This window comes from Cervus canadensis, chromosome 31 (genome assembly GCF_019320065.1).
Source record: "Cervus canadensis isolate Bull #8, Minnesota chromosome 31, ASM1932006v1, whole genome shotgun sequence".
Lineage (NCBI taxonomy): Eukaryota > Metazoa > Chordata > Mammalia > Artiodactyla > Cervidae > Cervus > Cervus canadensis.
This window is the reverse complement of record NC_057416.1, coordinates 31,017,975-31,044,385: the sequence shown is the minus strand read 5'-3', so window position 1 is coordinate 31,044,385 and position 26,411 is coordinate 31,017,975. Positions and strand designations below refer to the sequence as shown.

Here is a 26,411-nt window from a genome sequence, read left to right as displayed (position 1 = left end):
AGTCCAGGGAGGGGAGGAGACTCCAACTCAACTATAGAGAAAAAGAACAGGCATGGGACTCAGCCACTAAGGCCTTCTGCTCCCCAAACAGCAGGCTGTAAGTACTCTGAGTCCAGAACTGGTGAGCTCCGGGTTGGCATGGCCCCTTGGTCGGCCACGGCCTCTTGGTCAAGGGCCATCTGCCCTTCAGCACACCCTATATATGAGATGCACCTGCTGCTTCTCAGTGGGGCCCCTCTGCCTGGCACTTGAGGCCCTTAGAAGTCTGAACCCCTCTGTCATTTATAAAAGGCACCCCCACCCTCACAAACTGCCTGCTCTGGCCAAAGCAGGCAACTTGACGCCCCGTCTTTGTACAGCCTTTTTCTCCAGGACCACCTGCCCTTGGCCACCTGGGCCCTGGCCTCCCCTCGACCAGGTATTCTCAGGACCCAGCTGTAGCATCGGCTCCATGGAGCCTCCCCTATGTGGACCACTTGCTGGAAACCAATTCCTATCCAGTCTCTTTCATGCTACCTTTTCTGATGGGCAAATCTTACATTTCAATAAAATCCCCAAGGCAGGGAGTTTCTTCAGGGGTCTGTGCCCCGCTGGTAGTCACACAAGGGACATTTGACAAACACCAGGGGTCAGGCCTTTGATGCTTGCAGGGTGGGAGCTGCACCACGAGGGTAACCCCGTTCCACTCACCACCCCCCACAAGGGTCCGTGCGACCATCAATTTGAGAGGCTAACAGGAAGTGCTTGAGAAGCATTAGCCATCCATACAGAGTTGAAAAGAGCTCAGACAGGGGCCAACTCTTGGCCCTAGGGCGAAGGTGGCTTTTATTTCCTTTCTCGGGAAGGGAGGGGGTGGGGAGCTTTCCCCACACACCAATCTAAGGAGGTGGGGGGGGGGCGTGGGTGCTCCCCGAGAGGAGGGGACCGGGAGAGCCGGAGGACCGTTCAGAAGGCCTCCTCCGTGTCCACTTGCCGGCCATGGGCTGCGGGATGCGCCCGAGGTCACTGCCCTCCAGGTGCTAGCTCCTGCAGGGTTGGAGGCACACGGAGGTATGTGCTGGTGTCCACGAAGAAGAAGGGGGAGCAGGGGCCCTGAGTGAGGGAGCAGGGGGCTGGGGTGGCCGGCCCCACGCCTACCGCCTGCCCAGGATGGTTGCTTGCATAAGGCCTGGCTGGTGTGACTTCTCCCAAGAGGGGCTGCTGGGGCCCGAAGGCATGGCTCACTCCGATGGCTGGCCCTTTAAATGTCCATCTCAAACTGTGACTCTTCACCTGGGGAGAGAGGGAGCAGAGGACTGGGTAAGCCATGGGCACGTGGCACGGCTGAACCTTCTAGAGTCTGCAAAGAGCTGTTGTTTCCCGTTCTGTCATTCCAACAGGGAGAGCAGGGGCCAGGGGCGTGCTGCAGAAGACAGCGGACAGAGGGCAGGCCCAGGAATTCCTGAGACACGCATCCAGCAGTGTTGCTCCCCCAATCCCTGAGCAGAGACCACATCTCCCCACCGGACAGCTGCCAGCCCTATCTTCTGGATCACTTCTCTTTTCTTTAAGAAGAATGAATGGCTCCTTGTGATTTGAAATAAATACAATTTCACAGACATATACTCCTTAAAACACAAAAACCTTTCTCAGCACATGTCCCAACTTCTGGGTTAGGACATGGTACCCTAACCTCCTCTGCCTACACCCGATTCCCCAGAGAAGAGCCTGACCCTGCAATACAGCAGCTCTTTGGGGAATTCAGTTGCTTGCTGCCCTCGGCCAACTCTTACCAGTAAAATTTCCAAGTAATTCATGCAGCGGCAGCTTGTTTTCCTTTTTAATGCAACTGCCTTGTGCCTGACCTCCTGGCCAAGGCTGCTCCAAGGTTCTGGAAGGCAAGAGGCCTGCTCTGACCCCCACGGGGGAACAACCGCCCTTGACTTCTGGTTATGTTGACACAAATATGCGTGTCCAAGGGCAGGGGCCTTGGCTTCTTATATCCAGTGAAGCAACATGGAAAACCACATGCCTCCTCCTTCAGCCCACCCCATCCCAACAACCGTGTGGACTATGAGACTGCCATGGTGGGGTCAGAGCCTTTGTTATAGGCCAGACCAGCTCAAGACACCAGGAGGGGAGACGGAATGCAAGTGCAGGCGGTGGACAGCCTTCAGGTTGCGGTGACCGAGCCACTGTTGTATTGACAGCTTCCATCCTCAACTACCAGTCTTTGGTTTAAGGCAAAAGGGGAGTGGAGGACCAACCACACGACTCTATCCATCCTTCTGTCTATCCTTTTAAAAAATAGTAATTATTTATTTTTGGCTGTGCTGGGTCTGTGCTGCTGCTGGTACTTTCCCTAGTTGCAGAGCTCAGGCTTCTCACTGCAGCGGCTTCTCTTGTTGCGGCTCTGCACACGGGCTTCAGGAGCTGAAGCATGTGGGGGCATTAGTTGCGGTTCCTGGGCTCTAGAGCACAGGCTTGTTGGGGGTGCCTGGGCTTACTTGCTCCGAGGCATGTGGGATCCTCTCAGGCCACGGATCAAACCTGTGTGTCCTGCATTGGCGGGCACGTTCTCTACCGCTGAGCCACTAGGGAAGCTCTGTCCATCTCTTATCATAGGGCAGGGAACCTCACTGCCCGGACCGTCCTTCCTGCTGGGCTCTGTGGGTCCATGTCTGCCTCTCTTTTGTCCATGGCTCTCCAAGTCTGAAAGCAAGTGTGGCCCGCTCTGGGAGGTGGGGCTCCTGAGGTCCTGGTGAACCACAGCCTGCAGGCCCCAGGGAGCTGGGTTCCACACTGTCAGCAGGGCCAGCCAAGCTCGAGGGCCCAGCTGCTTCCTGTCTGGGCTCTGTTACTGCCTTCGGGTGAAAGGTCAGCGGCTTCCAGGCTCTGCCAGTGCTTATGCTCCCTCCTCCCATAGCAAGAGCTCAGGTGCTCCGGCCAGCCGGTCCCTGATGCTTGGAGATGGTATTCAAGCACCTCTGCAGGGGTGGCTGCTCTGATTGACAGGGGATGTGGGGATGAGGGTGGGGACTGGACACCAGGAAGGACCCGGCCTCCCCTTGTCCACTACAGAAACAGCTGGTTGCACCGTTTCCACCACCTCCAGGATCCACTAGGACACCTGACGTCCCTGACGCCTTTCTGATCCTGCAGACCTGTAATTTCCTAGAGGGCGAGGACTCTGTGCTTTTGATAAGCAGCTTCCTGCACAAAAACATCCTGGGTGTGTTCCAAGTTGCTGCAGACACACGGATATGCCTCAGGGACAATTGTATAAAGGTTATCCAAGGGCTTATCAAAGGAGCTTCCTGGATGCAATCTCCTTTCAAACAAGTTCCCCTCTAATGAGACTAACTGATGAGGCTGAATGGCCTTGCCTGGGGTTCCTGGGCCCCTTTGCTGAGGAAAGTGGGTTCCGATGAAAGTGCGGCACCCCAGACCCTTCCTCCACCCTCTGGACTGCTCCATGGGCAGGAGCATTGCCGTGCTCCCTGGAACACCCACCCCCACCCCTACGCCCGCTCTTCGCCTTCCTGGTGGGAGAGTCCAGCCGAGCCCGGCCACTCACCGCCCACCGGCTTGTCCTCGGGGCTGCTGCGCAGGTGATTCTGGCTGGCTTCCGTGGGGGGCTCATCGCCTGTAGGGCTAGTGACCCCGGGAATGGTGGGCAGGTCCCGTGGGGGCGTCTTGGTCACAGGTGAGTTCCGACACTCCATCAGGAACTTCCGGTCATAGATGATCCTGGTACCTGCAAGGGGGCGGGGACACGGATAAAGCCACGGAGAAGCCCCTGGCCTGACTTTTCCCCCTGAGGCCCGGCTCCAGCAGAGGCAGCAGGCTTTCCTGCAAAAGCCCGGGCAGAGGTGTGAGGCTCACTCACTGCCCGCCTGCAGCCCGGGACTCTGCTGTCGCCGAACCGCCCCATCTCCCCGGGGGTCGGCGGGTGCTCCGCGGAGAAAGTCTTGTGCTGTTGTTGTTTTTTTAATTTTTGGCCGCACCCTACCAGTGGCATGTGGTTAATTCCCTGACCCTGACCGAGGATGCAACCCATCCCTGCCCCCTGCATTGGAAGGTGGAGTCTTAACCACAGGATCCCCAGAGAAGTCCCCAAAGTGGGTTTTTTATGTGTTTTTCAATTCTGTCCTTACACACCCTTGGGGAATATCCAGAATCTTTTAACTCCATTTGACAAAGGAGCAAACAGAAAAGTAAGTGACTTCAGCACCCGCACCCCCCCCCAATCACTCTCCACCAGTTAAACGTGAGAACTCCTCCTGTCTGGACTTTGTGGGAGTGACACGGAGCACCCCCAGACCCACCACGCTCTCTTTGCTCGGTCCAGCTCCCTGGAGACGCCCCTGCTCCACCCAACGCCCGGTTACCCATCCTCTGTTCATGTGTCACCGACTTCACGGTTTCCACTTGGCCATTCCTTTAATTTTCACTGTCCTTTCTCAAGCATCACCCCAGGGTGAGGGACCACGTCTCATAGAATTATTCACTGACCTTAAGCCTCCCAGGAGCCCTCCTATGAGGGCTCCTTAAATAAAGGAGTGTGTTCTCAAGCACAGGAGCCAGGGAGGAGGCCCGCTGATTCACAAATAACAGTGAAGAGTGAGAAGGTGACTCCTCTTGGGCCCCTGTCTAAATCCTGATCATCTCTGCAGCCCCGCTGTGGTCCGAGTAACATAACCCCTCCAGAACATTCGCTAGTGGCTCCCTTCTCCACAAGGAGCAGGCCCCAGGCTCAGCCTTCAGCAGGCAGAGGCGTCTAGCTAGAATCTAAAACTGTCTTCTTGTCCTTATGTTTCTTTTTATAGCTACTTCTATTTATGGCAAGTGACTCTGGTTTTCCATATATAGCTGTGATAGCAAACTTCCTTTTAATATATACAACAGGATGTAATTGAATATGGTAATGGTACATGTTATATATCACATAATATACATAATAAAAGCTAGGGAATTCCCTGGCAGTCCAGTGATTAGGTCTCTGAGGTTTCACTGCCCAGGGGGTGTGGGTTCAATCCCCGGTAGGGGAACGAAAGGTCCCACGAGCTATGGGGCTCGGCCAAAAAAATAAAAAACGATAAATTTTAAAGGAGAGGTGATACAAAGAGAAATATTAAATATACGTACAAGTAGAATGCAAAGTATGATAAAGACTGCAGAAGAGGGGGAGAGATAATGAGGAGTTTGGGATTAACACATACTCACTCCTATATATAAAACAGATAACCAGCCAGGACCAACTGTACAGTAAGAGCTATACTTAATGTCTTATAATAACCTACAGTTGTTGCTTAGTCGCTAAGTCCTTTCCGACTCTTCTGACCCCATGAACTGTAGCAAGAATGATTTTCCAGGCAAGAATACTGGAGTGGGTTGCCATTTCCTCCTCCAGGGGATCGAGAATCTGAAAAACAATAGATTTATACATATGTATAATTGAATTACTCTGCTGCTGCTAAGTCGCTTCAGTCGTGTCCGACTCTATGCGACCCCATAGACAGCAGCCCACCAGGCTCCCCCATCCCTGAGATTCTCCAGGCAAGAACACTGGAGTGGGTTGCCATTTCCTTCTCCACTGCATGAAAGTGAAAAGTGAAAGTGAAGTCGCTCAGTCGTGTCTGACTCCAGCGACCCCATGGACTACAGCCTACCAGGCTCCCCTATCCATGGGATTTTCCCGGCAAGTGTACTGGAGTGGGGTGCCATTGCCTTCTGCGAATTACTCTGCAGTATACCTGAAACTTATATTCAGTCCTGAATATTCACTGGAAGGACTAATGCTGAAGCTGAAACTCCAATATTTTGGCCACCTGATGCGAAGAACTGACTCATTGGAAAAGACCCTGATCCTGGGAAAGATTGAAGGTGGGAGGAGAAGGGGACAACAGAGGATGAGATGGTTCGGTGGCATCACCGACTCAATGAACATAAGTTTGAGTAAACTCCAGGAGTTGGTGATGGACAGGGAGGCCTGGCGTGCTGCAGTCCATGGGGTCACAAAGAGTCGGACACGACTGATCGACTGGACTGAACTGAACTGAAATACCTGAAACTAACACAATCAATTATATATCAATTAAAAAATGAAGACTGTAGGTGGATAGTGAATGGCCTCAGTTTAGAAACCAGGACGCAAGGACTCCAGGAAAGCCCATCCTCATCAATAGCTCTGAAATATGTCCCTCACTTAAGGGCTCTGCTGAGCGACATTCCAATAGCTGACATCCGTTTCTCGAGGTTGAGCACTGCCTGTCTACTAACCCCCGAGACAGGAAAGGGACCAGCTTGCATCTCTGAGCTCTGATGTGAGTTAAGATTGGGCTCCCGGTGCCGAGGAGGACCCGGGATGCTGAAGAGCAGAGGGTGGTGAGAGAGACCCAAGGATGAACTTTGCCTCCTTGCTCACATTGGCCTGGTCTGACCTCGGCCTGGCCAGGCGGCCACCCGGGCTCGCTCTCCTCGTTTGGGGCAAGTAATGCTGAGGTTGACAGCCCTGCCCCTCATCACCAGGAGAACTGCAGTTCAGAGCTCACGTTTCTAAGGGGGAGGGGTGGACAGCAAAGGACACAGACTTGGGGATGTACTTTAGGCCCTGCTACCAACCAGCCCTCCCTGGTGCCTCAGATGGTAAAGAACCCCCCTGCGATGCAGGAGACCCGAGTTGGGTCCCTGGGTCGGGAACATCCCCTGGAGAAGAACATGGCAACCCACTCCGGCATTCTTGCCTGGAGAATCCCATGGACAGTGGAGCCTGGTGGGTTACAGTCCATGGCGTGGCAAAGAGCGACTGAGCGACTATCGCTTTTCCCAACCAGCCGGGTGGCCCTGTGGCCCTCCCCCATTTGGGCCTCACCTGTAAGGGCGGTTTCCTCACCTCTAACATGAAGGGCTGTGTGCCAACACGCCCAGTGGGCTCCAAATGGAGAACCACAGTGCCCTCTCTGGACAGAGGGCATTCTGGCTTCAGAGATGGGCCCATTTTTCTCTTGTTTCTTAGTCCTCATGGCCTGGGCACCTTACCCCCTTATCTCCTTCCCACCCATCACCTTGGCATTTTAAAAAATTTTACTTATTTTTATTGAAGTATAGTTGACCTACCATACTGTGTTAGATTCTGGTGTCCAGCAGAGTGATTCAGTAATACATGTATTTCTGAATATAAATCATATGCCTCACATTTTTTTCCCATTATGGTTTATTACAGGCTATTGAAAATAGCTCCTTGTGTTCTACAGTAGGACTTTTGCCTGTTTTATGTTGGCTGCACCGCACAGCTTGTGGGGTCTAAGTTCCCTAATCAGGGATGGAACACGGGGCCCTTGGCAGTGAAAGCACAGTCCTAACAGGAGTTCCCTGTTTTATCTCTTTTATATACACAAATTTGTATCGGCTGATCCCAAACTCCTAATACCACCTTGGGTTTTTTTGTTTGTTTGTTCACCACGGAGTAGAGCGACCAACCCCATCCGAGCTGAATCTGAGAGCTAGAGATTCAATCGTCTCAAAAAAGAACTTGGAGGTCAGCAGCTTCTGAGGTTCTTTAAAGGTCACGAGCCCCCAGTGGTTTGGTTTTGTTTGTTTTTTTAACAAGTGTGGTAAAACAGAAATAGCATAAAACTTAGCATCTGAAGTCATCTTAAATGCACAGCTGAGTTGTTTTAAGGACACCCACACTGTCATACAACTCATCTCCAGGCCGGTTTTCATCCTGCCAAACTAAAACTCCATCCAGGAAACAATCCCCGCTCCCCCAGCCGGGGGCAACCACCGCGCTGCTTCTGTCTGAGTTGGACTGCCCTGTTGCGTGGTAGCCGTTCAGTTGTGTCCAGCTCTTGTCGACCCCATGAACTGTAGCCTGCCAGGCTCTTCTGTCCATGGAATTCTCTGGGCAAGATATACTGGAGTGGGTTGCCGTTTCCTTCTCCAGGGGATCCTCCTGACCCAGGGATCAAATTTGGGTCTCCTGCATTGCAGACAGATTCTTTACCATCTGAGCCACCAGGAAGCCTGGACTGCTCTAGGTATCTCATGTAAATGGAATCTTATAGAATTTGTCTTCTTGCAGTTGGCTTGTTTCACTTAGCATAATGTTCTCAAGGTTCATCTACATGGTTGGACTCTGTGGGAATTTCCTTCCATTTAAAGCTGAATAATATTCCATCGTGGGCTTCCCCGGTGGCTCAAGGGTAAAGAATCTGCCTGCCAATGCAGGAGACTCGAGTTCAGCCCCTGGGTAGAGAAGATCCCCTAGAGAAGGAAATGGCAACCCACTCCAGTATTCTTGCTTGGGAAATCCCATGGACAGAGGAGCCTGGCGGGCTACAGTCCATGGGGTCACAAGAGTCGGATATGACTTAGCGACTAAACAACAACACTCCATTGTATGGATATACCAATTTTGTTTACTCACAGACATTCAGGTTACATTCACCTTTTGGTCATTGTGAATCATGCTGCTAGGAACATCCTGTGCAAATATCTTGATACTCTCCTTTCAATTCTTTGGGGTACATACTCTGAAGTGGCCCCCGGTATTTTAAGAATCAGTAATTACACTTAAAAGAGAAAAAGAAATGGCCTCTGCACCCTCTATCCTATGGCTAGGGCACTTATTTAAAAATAAAAATCCTCATTTGAGCTAATAAAATCCATAATCTAAATGCTGGTAGGGGTAGCACCTTCAACACCCACCCCTGGACTTCCCCGGTGGTCCAGTGACTAAATAAGACTGAACTCTGAGCGCAGGGAGCTGGGGTTCGATCCCTCCTCGGGGAACTAGATCCCATATGCTGCAATGGAAAGATCCTGCATGCCACAACTAAGACCCAGCACAGCCCAATAAATAATATATATTAAAAAAAAAAAAAAGATAACCCACCATCAGAGTAATTCAGCCGGGGAGGGAGGGTGTTGTGTGGGGGGTAGACAATGGGGTAAACAGTGGTGTCCAGAAAGTCAGCTGATGAGGCACGGAGTCTGGGAGGAGACAGAGTCACCACTGACTGGCTAATTTGGGGCCTGTGAGGAATAGGAGCTGGAGATGGAACTGCTTTGGCTTTTTAACTCTTTCTTCTAATAAGCCTTCATGGGATCCACCTCCGTGGCCAGTGATCTGGAAATTCCCTAAGCCTCCACAGATGAGGCAAACCTAACAAAACACACACAGTCCTGTATTGTCGAAAATGGGAACCCCTGGCTGACGCGGCTGCAGCGCAGTCCCGGAGCTGGGACCTGGTCTGCACACGGGGACAGGAAGTGGGGACCAGCGGGGATGCTGAGGACCCTGTGAGGCTCAACAGCGGCGGCTGGGGGTGTTGCTCTGCTGTGGTCCTCTGGGGCGCATGGGTGTCACACCAGGCGGCCCCCCCAAAACACTCTTTAGCTGAGGACCCACTTCCTGTCCGTGCAAGGGAAAGCCCCCTCCACAAGGCATCTATAAACGAGAGCTTTTGAGGATCTAGACAGCTTCCAGGTGGCAGAGCCAAGACGGTTCTTCCTCCTGCTTCTCTCACAAGTCATACAAAACACCAAGAACAAGAAACAGAAGCGCCTGCGCCCACCTGGATGCCAACAGGGCTCCGACTGTTCTCCACATCATGATATGCTGCTGCTGCTGCTAAGTCGCTTCAGTCGTGTCCGACTCTGTGCGACCCCATAGACGGCAGCCCGCCAGGCTCCGCCGTCCCTGGGATTCTCCAGGCAAGAACACAGGAGTGGGTTGCCATTTCCTTCTCCAATGCATGAAAGTGAAAGGAGAAATGAAGTCGCTCAGTCATGTCTGACTCTTCACAACCCCAGGGACTGCAGCCTACCAGGCTCCTCCATCCATGGGATTTTCCAGGTAAGAGTACTGGAGTGGGGTGCCATTGCCTTCTCCACATCACGATATATGAAGACAGAAAGTGAATGGAGAAATGGCTCTTTTTTCCCCTTTCCTTTTTTTTTCTTTTTTTTGAGGGGGGCCTTACTCTGTGGCATGTGGGGTCTTAGTTCCCCAACCAGGGGATGGAACCCAGGTTCCCTGCAGTGGAAGCACAGTCTTAATCACTGGACCACCAGGGAAGTCCCAGGAATGGTTCTAACAGGAGGAAGAGGGGGACAGGTGAAGGTAGGAAGGTGGCGGTCGAGGTTGTAACAGCAAGCAAGCGGGGTCGAACCCAGGAAGTGTCGGGAATTAGAGGCATCAAGGAAAAGGGGGCTGAGAAAAGGAGAGGGGCCACCTGCCTGTCACCCAGGAGGAAGCCAGGCAGGCAAAATGAGCTGACCTCCTGAATGGTGGCCTCATACCCTCTGCGTGCCTCTGCTTCCGAATAAAGAGCAAAGATAATGACCTACAGAGACAGATTTTGGGAGGGGGTTACCTCACATGGAAAAAACCCCAACTAGCCACTAGATTGAGCCCATCAGTCTCCGGAACACACAAGGGGCTTCCAGCCAGCTCTTGAGCAACTCCTCACTCTTAAATAATAAACGGAGCAGAAAACAAAAAGACAACCAATTAGAGACAGCACCTAAATCCTGGATAAAAGGAAATCAAGAAAGAGAGACAAGAGAACTCAATCAAAAGAATTACTTAAAAGATCAAAAGAATTAATTAAATACAAAAAAAAGAAAAGAAAAGATACTTTTGCTGAATTGAGAGAGATGAGTCTTGAAAGACTACTTGACTATCCAGTGCAATGAATTAAAAAACCACTAGCTTAAGATTCATTGTAAATCATGAAATCTTCCAGAAAGGGTTGAAAGGTGCTCAGAAGGATCGGGAGTAAGAACTTATCAAAATGTTCAATGGTTACACGGAAAACCTGAAGATAGTGGGTCAAATGCCTTCACTTTCTGGGACAAAAGTCATCTTGGCCTAGTTTTATACCCAGTCAAACACTAACCAAATAGAAGGAGAACAGAGACATCTGCATAAAGTGCTAGGAGGATGGAGTCAGTAAAATCAGAGAAAGACCGGAGGCTCCTGGGAATCCCATGCCTGCAGCTGTGTGGCAGGTCCAGAGTTGCCAAACTGTGCTCAGAAAAGAGGGAAAATGCATGGAGAAATGCAGGGGTCTGACTGTGAAACCATATTGAGAGGCACTTAAGAGGGGCTGGCAGTTGTGGGAAGACTTACCTGAATGAAAACTAAGCACATGTTATTTTTTTATAGTTACATTTTTCTTTTTAAAATTTTTCTTTTATATTTAATTAACATATTGTATTAGTTTCAGATGTACAGCAAAGTGATTCACATGTACCTCTTCTTTTTCAAATTCTTTTCCCATTTAGGTTATTGCAGAATATTGAGAATATTACAGACTATTGAAGAAAGAGGGTGGCAGAGGATGAAATGGTTGGATAGCATCACTGATTCAATGGACACGAACTTGGGCAAATTCCATGAAACAGTGAAGGACAGGGAGGCCTAGTGTGCTGCAGTCTATGGGGTTGAAAAGAGTCGGACACGATTTAGCACTGAACAAGACTGTTGAGCAGAGATCCATGATTTCAGGATTTGGGTACTGGGCACATTTTAAACTAAAAAAATTAATAATTCTACTTTAAAAAAAAAAGGCTGTAAAAAATGGGAATGCTATCACTAACATCTACATGACTCATCAAGAATCACAGTATTAAAAACAATACGTAATATAGAAGCAACCTGTGTCCATCAACAGATAATGGATAAAGAAAATGCGAAATACATGTACACAATGGAATACTACTCAGTCATAAAAAAAGAATGAAAATTTGCCACTTGCAACAATGTGGATAGACCTGGAAGGTATTATGCTTAGTGAAACAAATCAGAGAGAAAGACAAATACTCTGTAATTGTTTATGTGTGGAATCTAAAAATAAAACAAACAAATGAATATAACAACACAGAAATAGACTCACAGATAATGGAGAACAAGCCTGTGGTGACCATTGGAGAGAGGGACGGGGGGCAAGGTAGGGGTAAAGGATTAACAGGTATGAATTACTATGTATGAAATAAACAAGTGACAATGCGCAACATTGGGAAACAGAGCTATTATTTTGTAACAACTTTATTTTTTTTTTTGTAACAACTTTAAATGTAGTATGATCTATAATATCTGAGCAGTATGTTTTACACTGTATAATGTTACAAATCTCCATTCATAGGTCTTTAGGAACCCTGTCTAATCCCTTGAATCTATTTGTCACCTCCACTGTATAATCCTAAGTGATTTGATTTAGGTCACACCTGAATGGCCTAATGGTTTTCCTCGCTTCAATTTAAGCCCGAATTTTGCAATAAGGAGTTCATGATCTGAGCCACAGTCAGCTCCAAGTCTTGTTTTTGTGGGCTGTATAGAGATTCTCTATCTGGAGAAGACTTTTAACAGTCTCTTGGACTGCAAGAAGATCAAACCAGTCCATCCTAAAGGAAATCAATCCTGAATATTTATTGGAAGGACTGATGCTGAAGCTGCGATACTTTGACCACCTGATGCGAAGAACTGACTCATTGGAAAAGATCCTGATGCTGGGAAAGATTGAAGGTAGGTGAAGAAGGGGACGACAGAGGACGAGATAGTTAGATGACATCACCGACTCAATGGACATGAGTTTGAGCAAGCTCCGGGAGATGGTGAAGGAAAGGGAGGCCTGGCAGGCTGCAGTCCATGGGGTCACAAAGAGTCGGTCACGACTGAGCATACACACACACACACACACACAACTTTGACTTTAAAAAAAGAACTAAGGGACAGGTTAAATAAATTGTGGATCAGACCTACAGTGCAATGCTGTGCAGGTACTATTTGGAAGAAAGAAAGTGTACGCTGTCTGGGCTTCCCTTGTGGCTCAGTTGGCAAAGAACCCACCTGCAATGTAGGAAACCTGGATTTGATCCCTGGGTTGGGAAGACCTCCTGGAGAAGGAAATAGCAACTTACTCCAGTATTCTTGCCTGGAAAATTCCACGGACAGAGGAGCCTGTCAAGCTACAGTCCACGGGGTCACGATGAGTTGGACACGACTGAATGACTAAACCACTACCACACTGGCCACAAAAAAAAAAAAAAAATCACAGAACTGTATTTTTTGTTTACTTATCTCTGGGGGTGAGATAAGGATTAAAGCAAGGAATATACCTTTTATACTGAATATTTTTTTTGAATATTTTTAAAATAAAAAAATACAAGGATCTGTGTGTTAGTTGCTCAGTCGTGTCTGACTCTTTGACATGTAATAAAGATACAGAGGTAGTAAGCAAACAAATAAATAAGGATATAGGATCAGAATCTCCTTTCCTAGTAAGTCAAGTTAAAACTGCCATAGATGGAACAAGACAGACTCCCCATGTCCAGAAGGCTCTCTGCTGGGCTGGGGAAAGAGTGGTGAGCTCACCCCTCTAGCATCTCCAGGCCATGTGCACCAGCCCTGTCCACGCTAGACTGTAACTCCAGGAACTGTATTCAAGGATCGGGACAAGCATTAACACCCACCCATACAACTGCCAACTTTGCTCGATCACACGCCCTGAGAGTAGGGGTGCTGGGTCATATAGTCCTTCACTGAACCCCTCTGGACCACACAGGCCAGATGTGACAAATAGAAGGGACCATTAGATACAGGAACAGCCTCTGATCTCAGATACACACTTAGTCGGAGAAAGACCTGGAAACAAGTGTGTGGAGTCTAGAGACATAGATGGGGACCACAGAAGATCAGGGAGAAGTCTACCCTGTGTGTACCACCGGCAACAGGGAATCCAAGCCCCCTGACTCTTAACCCAAGCCATGGAAGCATCCTTGTCACCCCAATTCTGCACTGATCCAGAGTGGGGGGTGGTACTCAGATGATTCAGACGGGAGGGACTACAGGTGCAGAGCCAGGGAATCCAGAACCTGCCTCCCACAGGGCGGGGGCAGAAGAGAGGTGAAATTTGCCCCCCACCCTTCCAACCATTTGTGTAGCTGACATCCTACTGAGTTCTGAGTTCAAGGGTGCGTCCTGAACTACATGTAGAGAATAGCTGACGCTGTCTTCTAACTGGAAGCCCATGTGAATGCACCACCCTGAGTGCAGCTGGCTGCCAGAGTTCCCAGCTATGGAGAGAGGAGGGTTGGCACAACATGATGGGGGGTGGGGTGTGAATGCCCGCTGTTCTTATTACAGCCTAGTGGTTAGAGACCCAGCTCTCCCACTTGTTGGTTCTATCCACTCTGGGCATTATTCCTCCATGTTTCTCTGCCCCGACTTCTTTTCTTTCTCTTTTATTTATTTATTGGCTGCGTTGGGTCTTAGGTGAAGCATGAGGGCTCAGTAGTTGTCGCATGTGAGCTTAGCTGCCCCTCGAAGTGTGGGATCTTAGTTTCCCAACCAGGGTTCGGATCCACGTCCCCTCCACTGGAAATTCTTGATCGCTGGCCCACCAGAGAAGTCCTCGTGCCTCGATCTCTTCCCCTGAAGAATGGGGGTGATGGTGATGATGGCAGTTCAAGCGTCCCAGGGTCACCGCGTGGGTCAGCATAGTGGCTCAAAGTCAGCCCTAAACAAGCAAGTCCTCGGTATTGCCACGACCAGTGTGACTTCAGTTATATGGAGGTAGAAAAAGAAAAAAAGAGCTGGGATAAATCAGAGGGGAGGTAAGAACCCTGAAAAGAGACTTGGAGAGAAGGGGGTGGGCTAGGGGGGAGGGTAAGGGCATTCTCCCTCCTGTTTTGGTCCAGAGAAACAGGCTTCAAGCACCACCATGAGCTGTGGCATGTTCGGTAACCAGTGTCATCTGGGACTTTACACTCCAGGTATGCACCAAATGCAAGAGTTGTATTTTTTCTTCAGGCAGGCTTTAGGGATGAGGACAGCTTGCTTGAATGCATAAAGCAAGGCACACATGCCCCGGGGTCTGGTTTCCTCGCCTGTAAACAAGGGCTTGTTCTGGGCTCATTCAAACTATTTTTAAAGCCCCAACCCTAGGTCAGGCTTTAGAGATAATCTCTTGCGTGTGTTCCAGCTCTGATACCAACCATTTATTTTTAGGATCCCCTTGTGGGCAGGTGCTTTTAAGCTGAAAGTGGTGCACCTAGCTTGGGGCCGGGAGGCAGCAGTTCTGGGCTCAAAAGTGGATGCGACTTTTGCACCAGCCCTCACTTCCGAGTCCCAGCTTCACTCCTCAGCTCTGAGAGGAGCGTGAGGATAAAACCCGAGCCTCACAGGAGTGTTACGTTGTGACAATCACAGCACCACGTGAGCCCTGCCTGCCACAGCCTGATCTGCTAGGTCTCCGTGCCCCCTGGACCCCCACGAGGGAGACACCTTATCCTGAACTCACAGGCAGGAAACTGAGGTGCAGAAAGGCCGGCCCCTTGCAGCCATCCCAAGATAGACCCAGCCTGTCTCGCCTCCCACCCTAAAGACCAGCCTCTGTTTACAATGAGCCAGGCAGCCCGGGCCCCTGCGCCAGCCAGCACCGGCCAAGGGGAAGCCACAGGGTCCTCAGACTTCTGCCTCCTCTTCTGCCTGTTTGAGGACAGGATGTTCCCTGGGAGGGAGGCCTCCTACATTCCTCCTCCGTCTCCCTGCGGTCCAGCCCCGGGGGCCCAAAGGCAGCTGGATGCGGCTCCTGTAAGTTGAGACGCTGGTCCCGCTTTCTTCCCGGGCCTCTGCTGGCAGGAACACGCCTCCCAGGGGCCGAGGACGTGAGGCCGGCAAGAGTACAAGCAGGAATTCCTAGAACTGCTGTTCCCCTTCCAGGGGCGGGAGAGCATTTCATAACAGGGTCAGGCAGAGGGCTGAACGCCTGTGCTGGGACGTGGGCCAGGCGCCTGGGAGAAACCCATTGGAAAGAGCGTACGCTCAGCTCAGCAGCAGTGCCCGGCCGTTTCTTGCAGGACGGTCTGCTTGGCAAGCACAGCTGACTGGCCGAGGCGGGTGGCGGGGGGTAGCTGGGTAAGGAAGAAGAGCTCGCTCACTCCCACTGCTCTTCCCCTCCCACCCAGCCAGCTCTGCGGGGAGAACCAAGACCCCGACAATCTCCGGACTTCCCCGATGGTCCAGTGGCTAAGACTCCAGGCTCCCAATGCAGGGGACCCGGGTTCCATACCTGGTCAGGGAACTAGATCTTGCAACCAAGACCTGCCATAACCAGATAAATAAACATTAAAAAAAAAATCCACCCCCCAAAGACCCTTTAGGGGTCTTATGAAGGCCCTGGCGTAACAAAGGGGCCATCAGTCAGTGGTCCCACAAGGGAACAGGCAGGCTGACTTGAAAATTAAGCAGAAGGGAGACAGGACAAAACAGCTGAACGACTTCTGAGGCTGGCCAACCTCCTCCCCTTTCCCTATGAGCCAGGTGAGGCTGCCCCTGAAATTCACTACCAACAGTGAGTGCCCTTCTGAAATATACCCCCTTGCTGCTGGAAAGTGAAGGAGTCCTGTTTTTTTGGGTGAATGGCATGCCCCCAAATTCACATGCTGAAGCCCCAACTCCTGGTACCTCAGTGTAACTGTATTTGGAGATAAGGCCTCTTAACCAGGCCATTATGTGAAAAGGAGGCCGTTAGGGTGGAGCCCTAAAACAATGTTCCGGTGTCTTTGTAAGAGAGAGCCTTTCCACAGAAGGACCACGACCACTACCTCGATAAAGGGGCAGCAGGAGGCAGCCTCTGCAAGCCACGGAGGGGGCCTCAGCAGAAACCAACCCGTCCACACTTGGATCTTGGGCTTCCAGACCAAGAAGAATATAAATTTCTGTTGTTTAAACTACCCGGTCTGTGGATTTGGTTGCAGGAGATCTAGCAAATCCGCACAGGCCCACTGTCCCCTTTGGTTCAGAAGAGCGAAGACAGAAACCCATTCACACTCCTTAAGGCAAGAGACCCAGTTCTGCGGCCGCCACCAGCAGTAGTCTCCCTCCCACTCACCTACTGGACCCCTGGGCTCAGACACCTGCCTCTTGCCAGTACTCCAGAAAATCAAGGCTGTTCAAAGGCAAGTGCTGGCCAGAGGGGGCCAGTACCTGAAGCCTGGCCATTTGAAGGGGAAACAGGAGGTAGGCTGGGCGGCAGTTAGTAGGAGTACGCGTGACACCAGGTGAATATGTGGCCCAGCGCCCTGGCACCGTGTCCACCTGTGTGTTTTGTTTTGTGGAGCTGAACTGAAGGGCTTGAAAGCAGGACATGGGATCCATGACTCAATGTTTTCAGGAAGGCATCCTCTGTTCTTAAACCAACAGTCAATAAACACACAGGCTCGTGATTCCTGTCTCCTACACCTGGCTGGATAAAGCACAAGCTGGAAAAAAAAAAAAGCACAAGCTGGAATCAAGATTGCTGGGAGAAATATCAATAACCTCAGACATGCAGATGACATCACCCTTAATGGCAGAAAGCGAAGAGGAACTAAAGAGCCTCTTGATGAAGGTGAAAGAGGAGAGTGAAAAAGTTGGCTTAAAACTCAACATTCAAAAAACGAAGAATCATGGCATCCTGTCCCATCGCTTCACAGCAAATAGATGGGAAACAATGGAAACAGTGAGAGGCTTTATTTTCTTGGGCTCCAAAATCACTGCAGATGGTAGTGACTGCAGCGATGAAGTTAAAAGATGCTTGCTCCTTGGAAGAAAAGCTATGACCAACCTAGACAGCCTATTAAAAAGCAGAGACATTAACTTTGCCGACAAAGGTCCGTCTAGTCAAAGCTATGATTTTTCCAGTAGTCATGTGTGGATGTGAGAGTTAGACTATTAAGAAGGCCGAATACTGAAGAATTGATGCTTTTGTACTGTGGTGTTGGAGAAGACTCTTGAAAGTCCCTTGGACAAACCAGTCAGTCCTAAAGGAAATCAATCCTCAATGTTTATTGGAAGGACTGATGCTGAAGCTGAAGCTCCAATACTTTGGCCATCTGATGTGAAGCGCCAACTCATTGGAAAAGACCCTGATGCTGGGAAAGACTGAAGGCAGAAGGGGAAGGGGACGACAGAGGACACGATGGTTGGATGGCATCACTGACTCAATGGACATGAGTTTGAGCAAGCTCCCGGAGATGGCGAAGGACATGAAGTCCTGGCGTGCTGCAGTCGCAGAGTTGGACACGACTGAGTGACTGAACATCAACATCTGGCCCTCGCTCTGTTGGCCAGTCAGCAGGACAAGCAGTTAAATCCCCTCAAAGGACTGTTCTTTGAGGCTTGGTCCTTGTTGAACATCGTCTCAAAGCATGGTGCACATAAACCCTCCTATCCTTGTTTACGCACATTCAAAGGAGTCATTTCCATTCTTGAATCTGGGCTAGCCTTGCAGCTTGCTCTGACAGACAGAATACTGTATAAGTGACATACTATGACTTCTGAATAAAGGCCTAAGAGGTCTTGGAAGCTGCCATGTAAATAACTCATATTCTGAATGGTGTGAGGCCATGAGGACAGAGAGAGAGCCCAACCTTCCAGCTGTCCCCAGCAATACTCAGACAGGTGACTAAGACCATCTTGAAACTTCCAGTCCAACGGCCAACTGTATGCAGCCAGATGAGTGGGCTCAGGCAAGATGATCAAAAAATACCTAATTTACCCAAAGAATGAAGAGAAATAACAGATTGTTGTTGTGGTGGTTGAAGTTACTAAATCTGGGGATTGCTTGTTACACAGCAGTAGCTAGCTGATACAGCCCTTCTCATCAAGACTAGATCTCTGGGTCTAGTATCTGAGCTCTCCCTGTGAACCCTCATGGGCATAGGCAATGGATTACAAGGCCCATGTCCTAAGCATCCAAATGCCATGGGCAGATGTCACCTATTTCTGCTGAGTCAGCAATACTGGCCACAAACAAGTAAATGAAGACCATGAATCCCAGTGTCTGAGACCTACGCCCCAACACTGACTAGTTCAGTATAAAAAGTCACTTCCTTCCACAGTCTGCTTCATAATAACTTGGAATAATACTGGGATAAGTGGGAAAGTTCAGAGAAAGTTAGCTTCTGCTTCTGGGACATTCCAAGATAAACAGTTATACTTGTAACTAAGAGGACAGAAAAGAAAATTTAAACATTCTTATTAAGCCAGCCCAGACCCAGGCCTAGTAGTAGAGATATTAGGTCACCCTGAGAATACTCTCATCACAGGAGTTTTTCACCCCTCACCTTTTAGATATCTGATGTGGCTGGCTGCACTACAAAGATGAGTAAGCCATCTCTGAAAGAACTTCCTGTCTAATCTAGGGAACAAATATGTAAAGAAAGACATGTGAATCATTGTTGTGAATCACAAAAGAGGAAGAACATTGGCATGGATCTCAGTAAAACGAGAACATAACATGTTTTTCGTTCAAGAATCAAGAAGCTATGTGCACAAATGAACATTTTTCATTCATTTCACCCTGGGAAGCAATCCTCTTTTCAATAATGCTGCCTTTTCCTAAATCGACATCAAATAAAGACCCTGATAAGCAAATGCCTCACTACTTTATACCAACAGTCAATATGGCACCATCCTTCTGGCCCTTTCTCTAAATTTGGTAATGAAGGACTTTTTTGTTCTTTCAGGATAAAAACAAACAAATCTCTTTATCAAATAATGAGGCCCTGCCACCCTTGAGGATACTGGGGAAAAAAAAAGTAAGGTCTGAAAGCAATTCATATCCAACAGCTGTGTCTACATTGTTAGACTGTAAGGCCAACCACGCTGGCTACTTGGAGTGGGCAAGTCTCACTTAATATCATGCAAGTTTTAAGGGGTGGGGTAAGTGTCTGTCTAATTACTTCAGATACAACTCCGATGCTTATAATTCTATTTCGGGTGTGTTCATCTTTCTAGCTTGCAATGGAAGCCCTCGAGGTCACACTTTGTCTTCCAATGCGATGGCCGTAAGATCAGAAAGGCTATGGGTTCTCTACACCAGGGTCTCTGCCAGTCTTTAATGAAGCACATAGTATGGAATGTTCTAAACGCTTTAAAAGGAAGCTCGAGTCAGTATAAAAAGAGGCCCATTATAGTTCCCTCCTTGCCTTAATGTCAATGTCAAGTTCTCTTGACCTGTAATAAAGAGGCAGTGTGACTGAGGCCTGGGGACACTGGCCACGCTCCGGCTTCAGTGCCCAGCCTACCCTATCCTCTTCCCGGCACTCTCTGTTCCAGGGCCAGACCCGGGAGCTGCCCCAAGGTAAGCTTCCTGGGCGCAGGCTTTGTTTGTCTAACCAAACAGAGTGCCAGTAACACCTGCAGTCCTAGCTGCTTACCCCTGATTAACCTTATCCAGATCCAGGGCTTAGGGACGACTACCACCCAAGCAACAACTCCTATAGCTTTGGGGTCAAACATCCAGTAAAGAACTGGGAATGTAGAGGTTGGTGGGGGAAGGGTGGATGAAGGGTTCTGACCCACTCAAAGGTTCTGGTGGTTTATGGTGTTACTTAAGACTTTTAAGACTCCACAGATACAGAGAACAGACTTGCTGCCAAAGGAAAGGGGTTGGGGTGGGGAAGGTAAGGGTTGGGAGTTTGGGATTAGCAGATGCAAACTATTATATACAGAATGGATAGACAACAAGGTTCTCCTGTATAGCGCAGGGAACTATATTCAGTGTCCTGTGATAAACCCCAATGAAGGGACTTCCCTAGTGGTCCAGTGGCTAGGACTCCACGCTTCCAAGGCAAGGGGCACAGGCTCAGTCACTCGTCAGGAAACTAAGATCCTGCAAGAAGCATGGCACAACCAAAAAAGGAAAAAAAAACCCACAAAACCCTAATGGAAAAGAATATGAAAAAGAATATATAACTGAGTCATTCTGCTGTACAGTAGAAATGAACACACTGTCAATCCATTATACTTCAATAAAATTGGAAAAAAACAAAACAAAACCATAAGATTCCACAAGCTTGAGTGTTCATCAGGGACACTCTCTTAAGTAAATTTCTCTTCAGTTCTCCAGACATCTAACTTCAGATCAGTGGCTCAGCCCGTGTAGGGTTAATGAGCATGGAAAGCAAACTGGAGTCAGAGGATTGGAGATGGCTCAAGTCATCTGCTCTTATTTTGCCCCGGGGCACACATTGCAGAGCCATTCCCAGCAAGAGTGACCAGTGGACACTTTACTCCAGTAGCTTCTGACACTATCCAACCACACAGACTCTGCCGAGAGCCTGGCTCTTCAGACTCTGGTTTAAAGACAGATGCCAAAAAAACAAATAAATAAATAAAGAACAGATGCCAGACCCAACCTCAGGAGAAGTTTACCTGGATAGATGCATCACTTTTTTTGTCAGACCGCAGAGGAGAAACTGGTGAGGGCTGTCACATTCCACCAATTCCTGAGAGCTCAGAGAGTAGTCCTTACACCAGTCACTAGGAGTTAGTTAGAAATGTGCAATCTTAGGTCCTACCTCTAACCTACAGAATTAGATGTGGTCCCCAAGTAATTCATGTGCCCCCTGGAAGACTGAGAAACAGCACTCTAGACGGAAGCAGAAGGGGGCCAGGAATGATCTTTACTCACTAGGTCAAGCCCCTCTGCAGGCAAAAGGGTTGTGTTAAAGTGGGCTTTGGAGGAAGACTCCATGCCTTGGTTGTGCAGAGGCAAGCCTGGATTCTCTGGGTTATGGACTGTGAGCTGCGTCTCCCCACTGGTCTCTAGGCTGGTCACTCCCTAGGCTCCTGGCACTGCTATCTTCCTTCCAGTTGGCCTCAGAAACTGTCACACTGATGCAGAAGCCCCTTGTCCCTCTCTCAAATGAACATCTTCAAAAGGAGGGAGACTGGCTGAGGTCTGCCCCAAACCGCAATTTACCAGTGCAAAAGGAGAAGTGGAAGCGAGTTTCCCATAAACATCACCCCCGGCTGTTGCTTCCAAGCTGATCCACCCCATCTAGCAACAAAGGTGCAAAATAGGGCCACCTAAGCCTTCAGGCCTGAGTCAGTGCCCACCCTGAACAGATGAAGCAGCGGCTCACACCTTCACTGGAGGGGACCCAGTGAAACTGTCCGGAAAGGTCCCGGTAGACACAGCATAGCCCAGAAAAAGTGGAGTAGCACGGACTACATAAGGCCCAGCATGGAAAGAGAATCAGACTCAAGAGAGACACAAGAGTCACTGGGAGATTTCCCTGGGATCATTTTTAATAGACGCGGTGGCATTTTCCCCCCTCTGCGCTTGGCGGCTGTGTCCTGTTCAGTTTGGGAAATCGGGTGTTAGATTGGACCGTGGGCACGTGCTTGGGGGCCTCGGTGCAGCGTTCCATAGAAAAAGGCGGCCCGCAGTCCAAGAACCACTCAGCTGGCTAACAGCTCGCACGCTGTATGTTTTGAGTCAAACAAAATCAGGGCCTCGGATCTGGCTGTGCTCGCCGGGGGTGGGGCAGCTGCCTGAGAAAAGCAGCAAGTGGCCCCCGACGCTGCCAGGCGACGAGGCAGGCAGCCCCGCCCGCGCGCGTGCGTCCCAGCCGGGACGCCAGAATGTGCGGCGCTTTTCTCGAGTAGTTTGGGAAGCAGCAGGGGCAGAGGGCGTAAAGGGAAGGGGAGACGGGCAGGAGCGGGTGAGGACGGCACGAGGGAGGGAGGGAAGCGGCGAGCTCCGGGATTTCATCACGCAAACGCGCGGGCAGGTTTCATCAGCACCCGGGCTCCGGAGCTGGGAGCGAATGCCAGGCTCCCGAGGGCAGCGCGAAGCGGGCCCCCACCCGCGCCAGCTCAGCTTCCTCTTCCTCATCCACGCTCCCGGAGGTCACACGGTTCCCTCCCTCCCTCCCCCCCCCACCCCCCGGACAGAAGAACGTGTTTTTCTGCATAGCACGGCTCGAGGCCCCAGGTCCCTGCTCGCAGAACCGCCGCGCGCCTGAAAGAACCATCTGCTCCCCGTGCCGCCGAGGCGCGCCGCAGAAGCAGGCGAGCACCCTCCGCCCAAAGCCGGGGCTGGGGGTCTGGTGGGGTGGGGGGCCTCGGGAAGGAAGAAGGGTTCTGCGAGGGTCATTGATCCCAACATCTCATCCCACAAAACCTCTCCCGTGGTGCGTGGCCCACCCCGATCCCACCCTATTCAGCCTCAGAACTGCCCCCAACACCCACAAGGGGCAGCAGGCCTCAGCATGTGGCGGTCTTGGAAGCGTGCGTTTGTTTGTGCGTCGGTCGACGATCGGGGAAGTCAGGTGTCCCTTCCAGAAAGAAGGAAACTCCTGGCATTGGCAGACGCGTCACTGGACTTCGCGCCCGAGGGCTGGCGATCGCAGGCGACCCCCATGCTCGCTCCCTGCGGCCACCTCCCGGACTCTTACTGCCTCCCTGATGCCCCGTTCCGTTCTTCCCAGTCATCGCGCCCCGGAACTCGGTCGCCCCGTCCAGCTGGCGGCTCCCGAGCACTCCCCGCTCCTGTCGAATCCGGACTCCCCACCGCCCGCACCCAGAGCCAGGGCGCAGGGGGCCATCCCCCTCCCAGAGCCCGCGCCTACCTCCGGGGGTGGTGCTGAAGAGCGTGCCGCCGGGAGTGGTGCTGTAGTCCCCGGGGGGCAGCTGCACGCCGTCAGCGAGGACCACCCTCCGAGTGGTGGGGATGGCCCGGCTCGGGGTCTGGCTGCAGCTGCTGCCTCCGGACATGGTCTCCCCGCGCGCTGAGCCCGCAGCCGGGGCGTGGCCCTAGAGCCCCTCGGGCTTCGCTCCGCCCCGCCCGAGACCGCCCCTTCCGCCGCTCGGGCAGACGACCCTTGGGATTTGTAGTTCCCGCCCCGCCGCCTCGCAGGCTACCTCTCCCCGGGGCTGCCGGCTCCGGCGCTCCTCGCCCCCAGCGCTGGCTCTTCGCCCCCAGCGCAAGCGCCCGCTCCAGGGAGGCCGGAAACTGCGCCCGGCCTGAGTGCCTTCCAGATCCCTCGCAGGCACGCTCCTAGTCCTTTCGGGTCCCCGTTGACACTCGGCAGGGACTGGTCGAATGGGGGTGGTGGTCGCGAGCTTGCCCGGATTAATGCGTTGCTGCTGGGTCGGGGGCGCATCTCGGGCTGTGCGGGGATCCTAGCCCACCCTGGCTAGTTTCAACACTGGGACCTCAGCGGAAGGGCCCCTTCAGTCCGCCCCTGTACCGCGTTCTAGTTCCTCAGACCAGAAGGTGGGCGTTGGTCGGTAGGTCATCCATCAACTGGTTGAACATCCGTCTTGTGGCAGGGGTGGAAGAAATGGCGAAGAACACACATTCTTTTGCCCGAGGGTGGGGAGAAGTTCCCAGGGACCAACCACCCAGTTAGTTGACCGAGAGCTAACCTTGGAGCGAGGTGGGGCGAGGAAGGGTTGGACCTCAGTGAGGTGGGTGTTGCGGGGAGGCTTAAGAGTTGGTCAAAGAAGATTCTTGACACCCTTTGGGTTGGGTCCGTTGCCTGCCGTGCTGCCTGAAGTTTAGTAGGTGCTCCTTGAATGAATGAACCAACGAATGAATCTTCAAGGAGGTCCCCAAGGGGAGGACAGAAAAGCCTGCAGTGATCACCTCTTGGAGGGGAGAGAAGAGAAAAAAGTTTAAAAGGGAAATCTGGGCGGATGGTGAAGGGTCTTTCACATCATGACAGTGTGTTGCAGATCTTGGAGATATCAGAGATCTTTATTATTGTTAATTTATTTATTTATTGGTCACTTTGCATGCCATGTGGGATATTAGCTCTCCGGCAGGGGATCAAACTCATGCTCACTGCATTGGAAGCGTAGGGACTTAACCACTGGACCACCAGGGAAGTCCCTCAGAGATCTTTTAAGCTGGGGAGTGACACAATGGTCTTCTTAGAATGGACTACAGGGGAGTAAAGCCTGAGGTAGGAAGACTGGTTGGATTTGGTCACTCCTGAGCTAAACCCCAGGCCTGCACTGTCCAGCTTGGTAGCCACTGGCAATGAGTGCAAAATATCTCAATAATTTTTTACACTAATTACATGATGAAATAATATTTTGAATATATTGGGCTAAGTAAAATCTATTATTAAAGTTAATTTCACCCGTTTCTATTTTTTTTGATAGGACTAGAAGAAATATATATGGATCATAATGTATTTCTGTTAGACAACCCTGCTCTAGAATGAGGTGTTATGAAAGCAATATGTAAGTTCTCAAAAATTCTTCCCCGAAAACTGTGGACTCATCAAATGTTAGCTCTGGCCAGGTACATTATAGCTCATCCAGGATGATACTTACCTCCATCATATTGAAAAACAGAGCAAACATAAAAGAGGCCCAGAGTGTTGCAGGAAAGAAAGTGAGGCACAAGAGGATGGTCACATCCCCAGGTCACATCTGAGTCCCTGGGATGGTCTCCAAGTGTGGGTTCTTGTCTTCTCATAGGAAAGAATTAAAGATCGAGTCACAGTAAAATGAAAGAAGAGTTCCTCAGGGACTTCCGTGGTGGCCCAGTAGATAGGAATCAGCTGCCAATGCAGGGGATGTGTTCCATCCCTGGTCCGCAAAGATTCCACATATCTCAGAGCAACTCAACCTGTGGGCCACAGCTACAAGCCTGCATGATGCAACTTCTGAAGCCTGTCAGCCTAGAGGCCACACCCGGCAACAGGGTAACCCCCGCTCACTGCCACCAGAGAAAGCCCAAGCCAAAAAGGAATGAAGACCCAGTGCAACCACGATTTTTCTTTTTTTCAAAAAGGGTTATTTAGGAAGGAAACACACTCCTTAAAGAGAATGTGGGCAAGTGAGGCCCCAGGGCATGGGGTTGTCGGTTTTTATTTTTGCTGGTATTCAGTCACTAAGTTGTGTCCAACTCTTTGCAACCCCAAGGACTGCAGCACACCAAGCTTCCCTGTCCTTCACTATTTCCCAGAGGTTGCTCAGATTCATGTCCATTGAGTCAGTGATGCTATCCAACCATCTCATCCTCTGCCACCCTCTTCTCTTGCCTTCAATCTTTCTCAGCATCAGGGTCTTTTCCAATGAGTCAGCTCTTCGTATCAGGTGGCCAAAGTATTGGAGCTTCAGCTTCAGCATCAGTCCTTCCAATGAATATTCCAGGTTGATTTCATTTAGGATTTGACTGCTTTGATCTCCTTGCAGTCCAAGGGACTCTCAAGAGTCTTCTCCAACACCACAATTTGAAAGTATCAGTTCTTCGGCGCTCAGCCTTTTTAATGGCAGAACTCTCACATCTATACATGACTACTGGAAAAAACATAGCCTTGACTAGACGGACCTTTGTAGGCAAAGTAATGTCTCTGCTTTTTAATATGCTGTCTAGGTTTGTCATAGCTTTTCTTCCAGAGAGCAAGCATCTTTTAGTTTCATGGCTGCCATCACTGTCTGCAGTGATTTTGGAGCCCAAGAAAATGAAGTCTGTCACTGCTTTCACTTTTTCTTCCATCTATTTGCCATGAAGTGATGGGATCAGATGCCATTATCCCAGTTTTTTGAATATTGAGTTTTAAGCCAGCTTTTTCACTCTCTTCTTTCATCCTCATCACGAAGCTCTTTAGTTCCTCTTCGCTTTCTGCCA

At 50.5% G+C, this 26,411-nt stretch overlaps 1 protein-coding gene across 1 annotated transcript; it reads right to left on the bottom strand.

Annotated features, from left to right (window-relative positions):
* Positions 1-799: 799 nt before the first annotated feature.
* Positions 800-23,590, bottom strand: EIF4EBP1 (eukaryotic translation initiation factor 4E binding protein 1). Its single transcript, XM_043454447.1, has 3 exons — positions 23,395-23,590; positions 3,557-3,736; positions 800-1,272 (listed from the first exon to the last, which is right to left on the bottom strand). Exons 1-3 carry the CDS (start codon positions 23,537-23,539, stop codon positions 1,241-1,243), a joined length of 357 nt encoding a protein of 118 aa, XP_043310382.1. The 5' UTR covers positions 23,540-23,590; the 3' UTR covers positions 800-1,240.
* Positions 23,591-26,411: the final 2,821 nt, after the last annotated feature.

Excerpts from the sequence above, each read along its gene's own strand:
- EIF4EBP1 (XM_043454447.1), bottom strand. The coding sequence starts at position 23,539 with ATGTCCGGAGGCAGCAGCTGCAGCCAGACCCCGAGCCGGGCCATCCCC. Across the intron at positions 3,737-23,394 it reads CTTCAGCACCACCCCCGGAG|GTACCAGGATCATCTATGAC; the intron begins GTAGGCGCGGGC and ends GCCCCCTTGCAG. Across the intron at positions 1,273-3,556 it reads CGAGGACAAGCCGGTGGGCG|GTGAAGAGTCACAGTTTGAG; the intron begins GTGAGTGGCCGG and ends CTCTCTCCCCAG.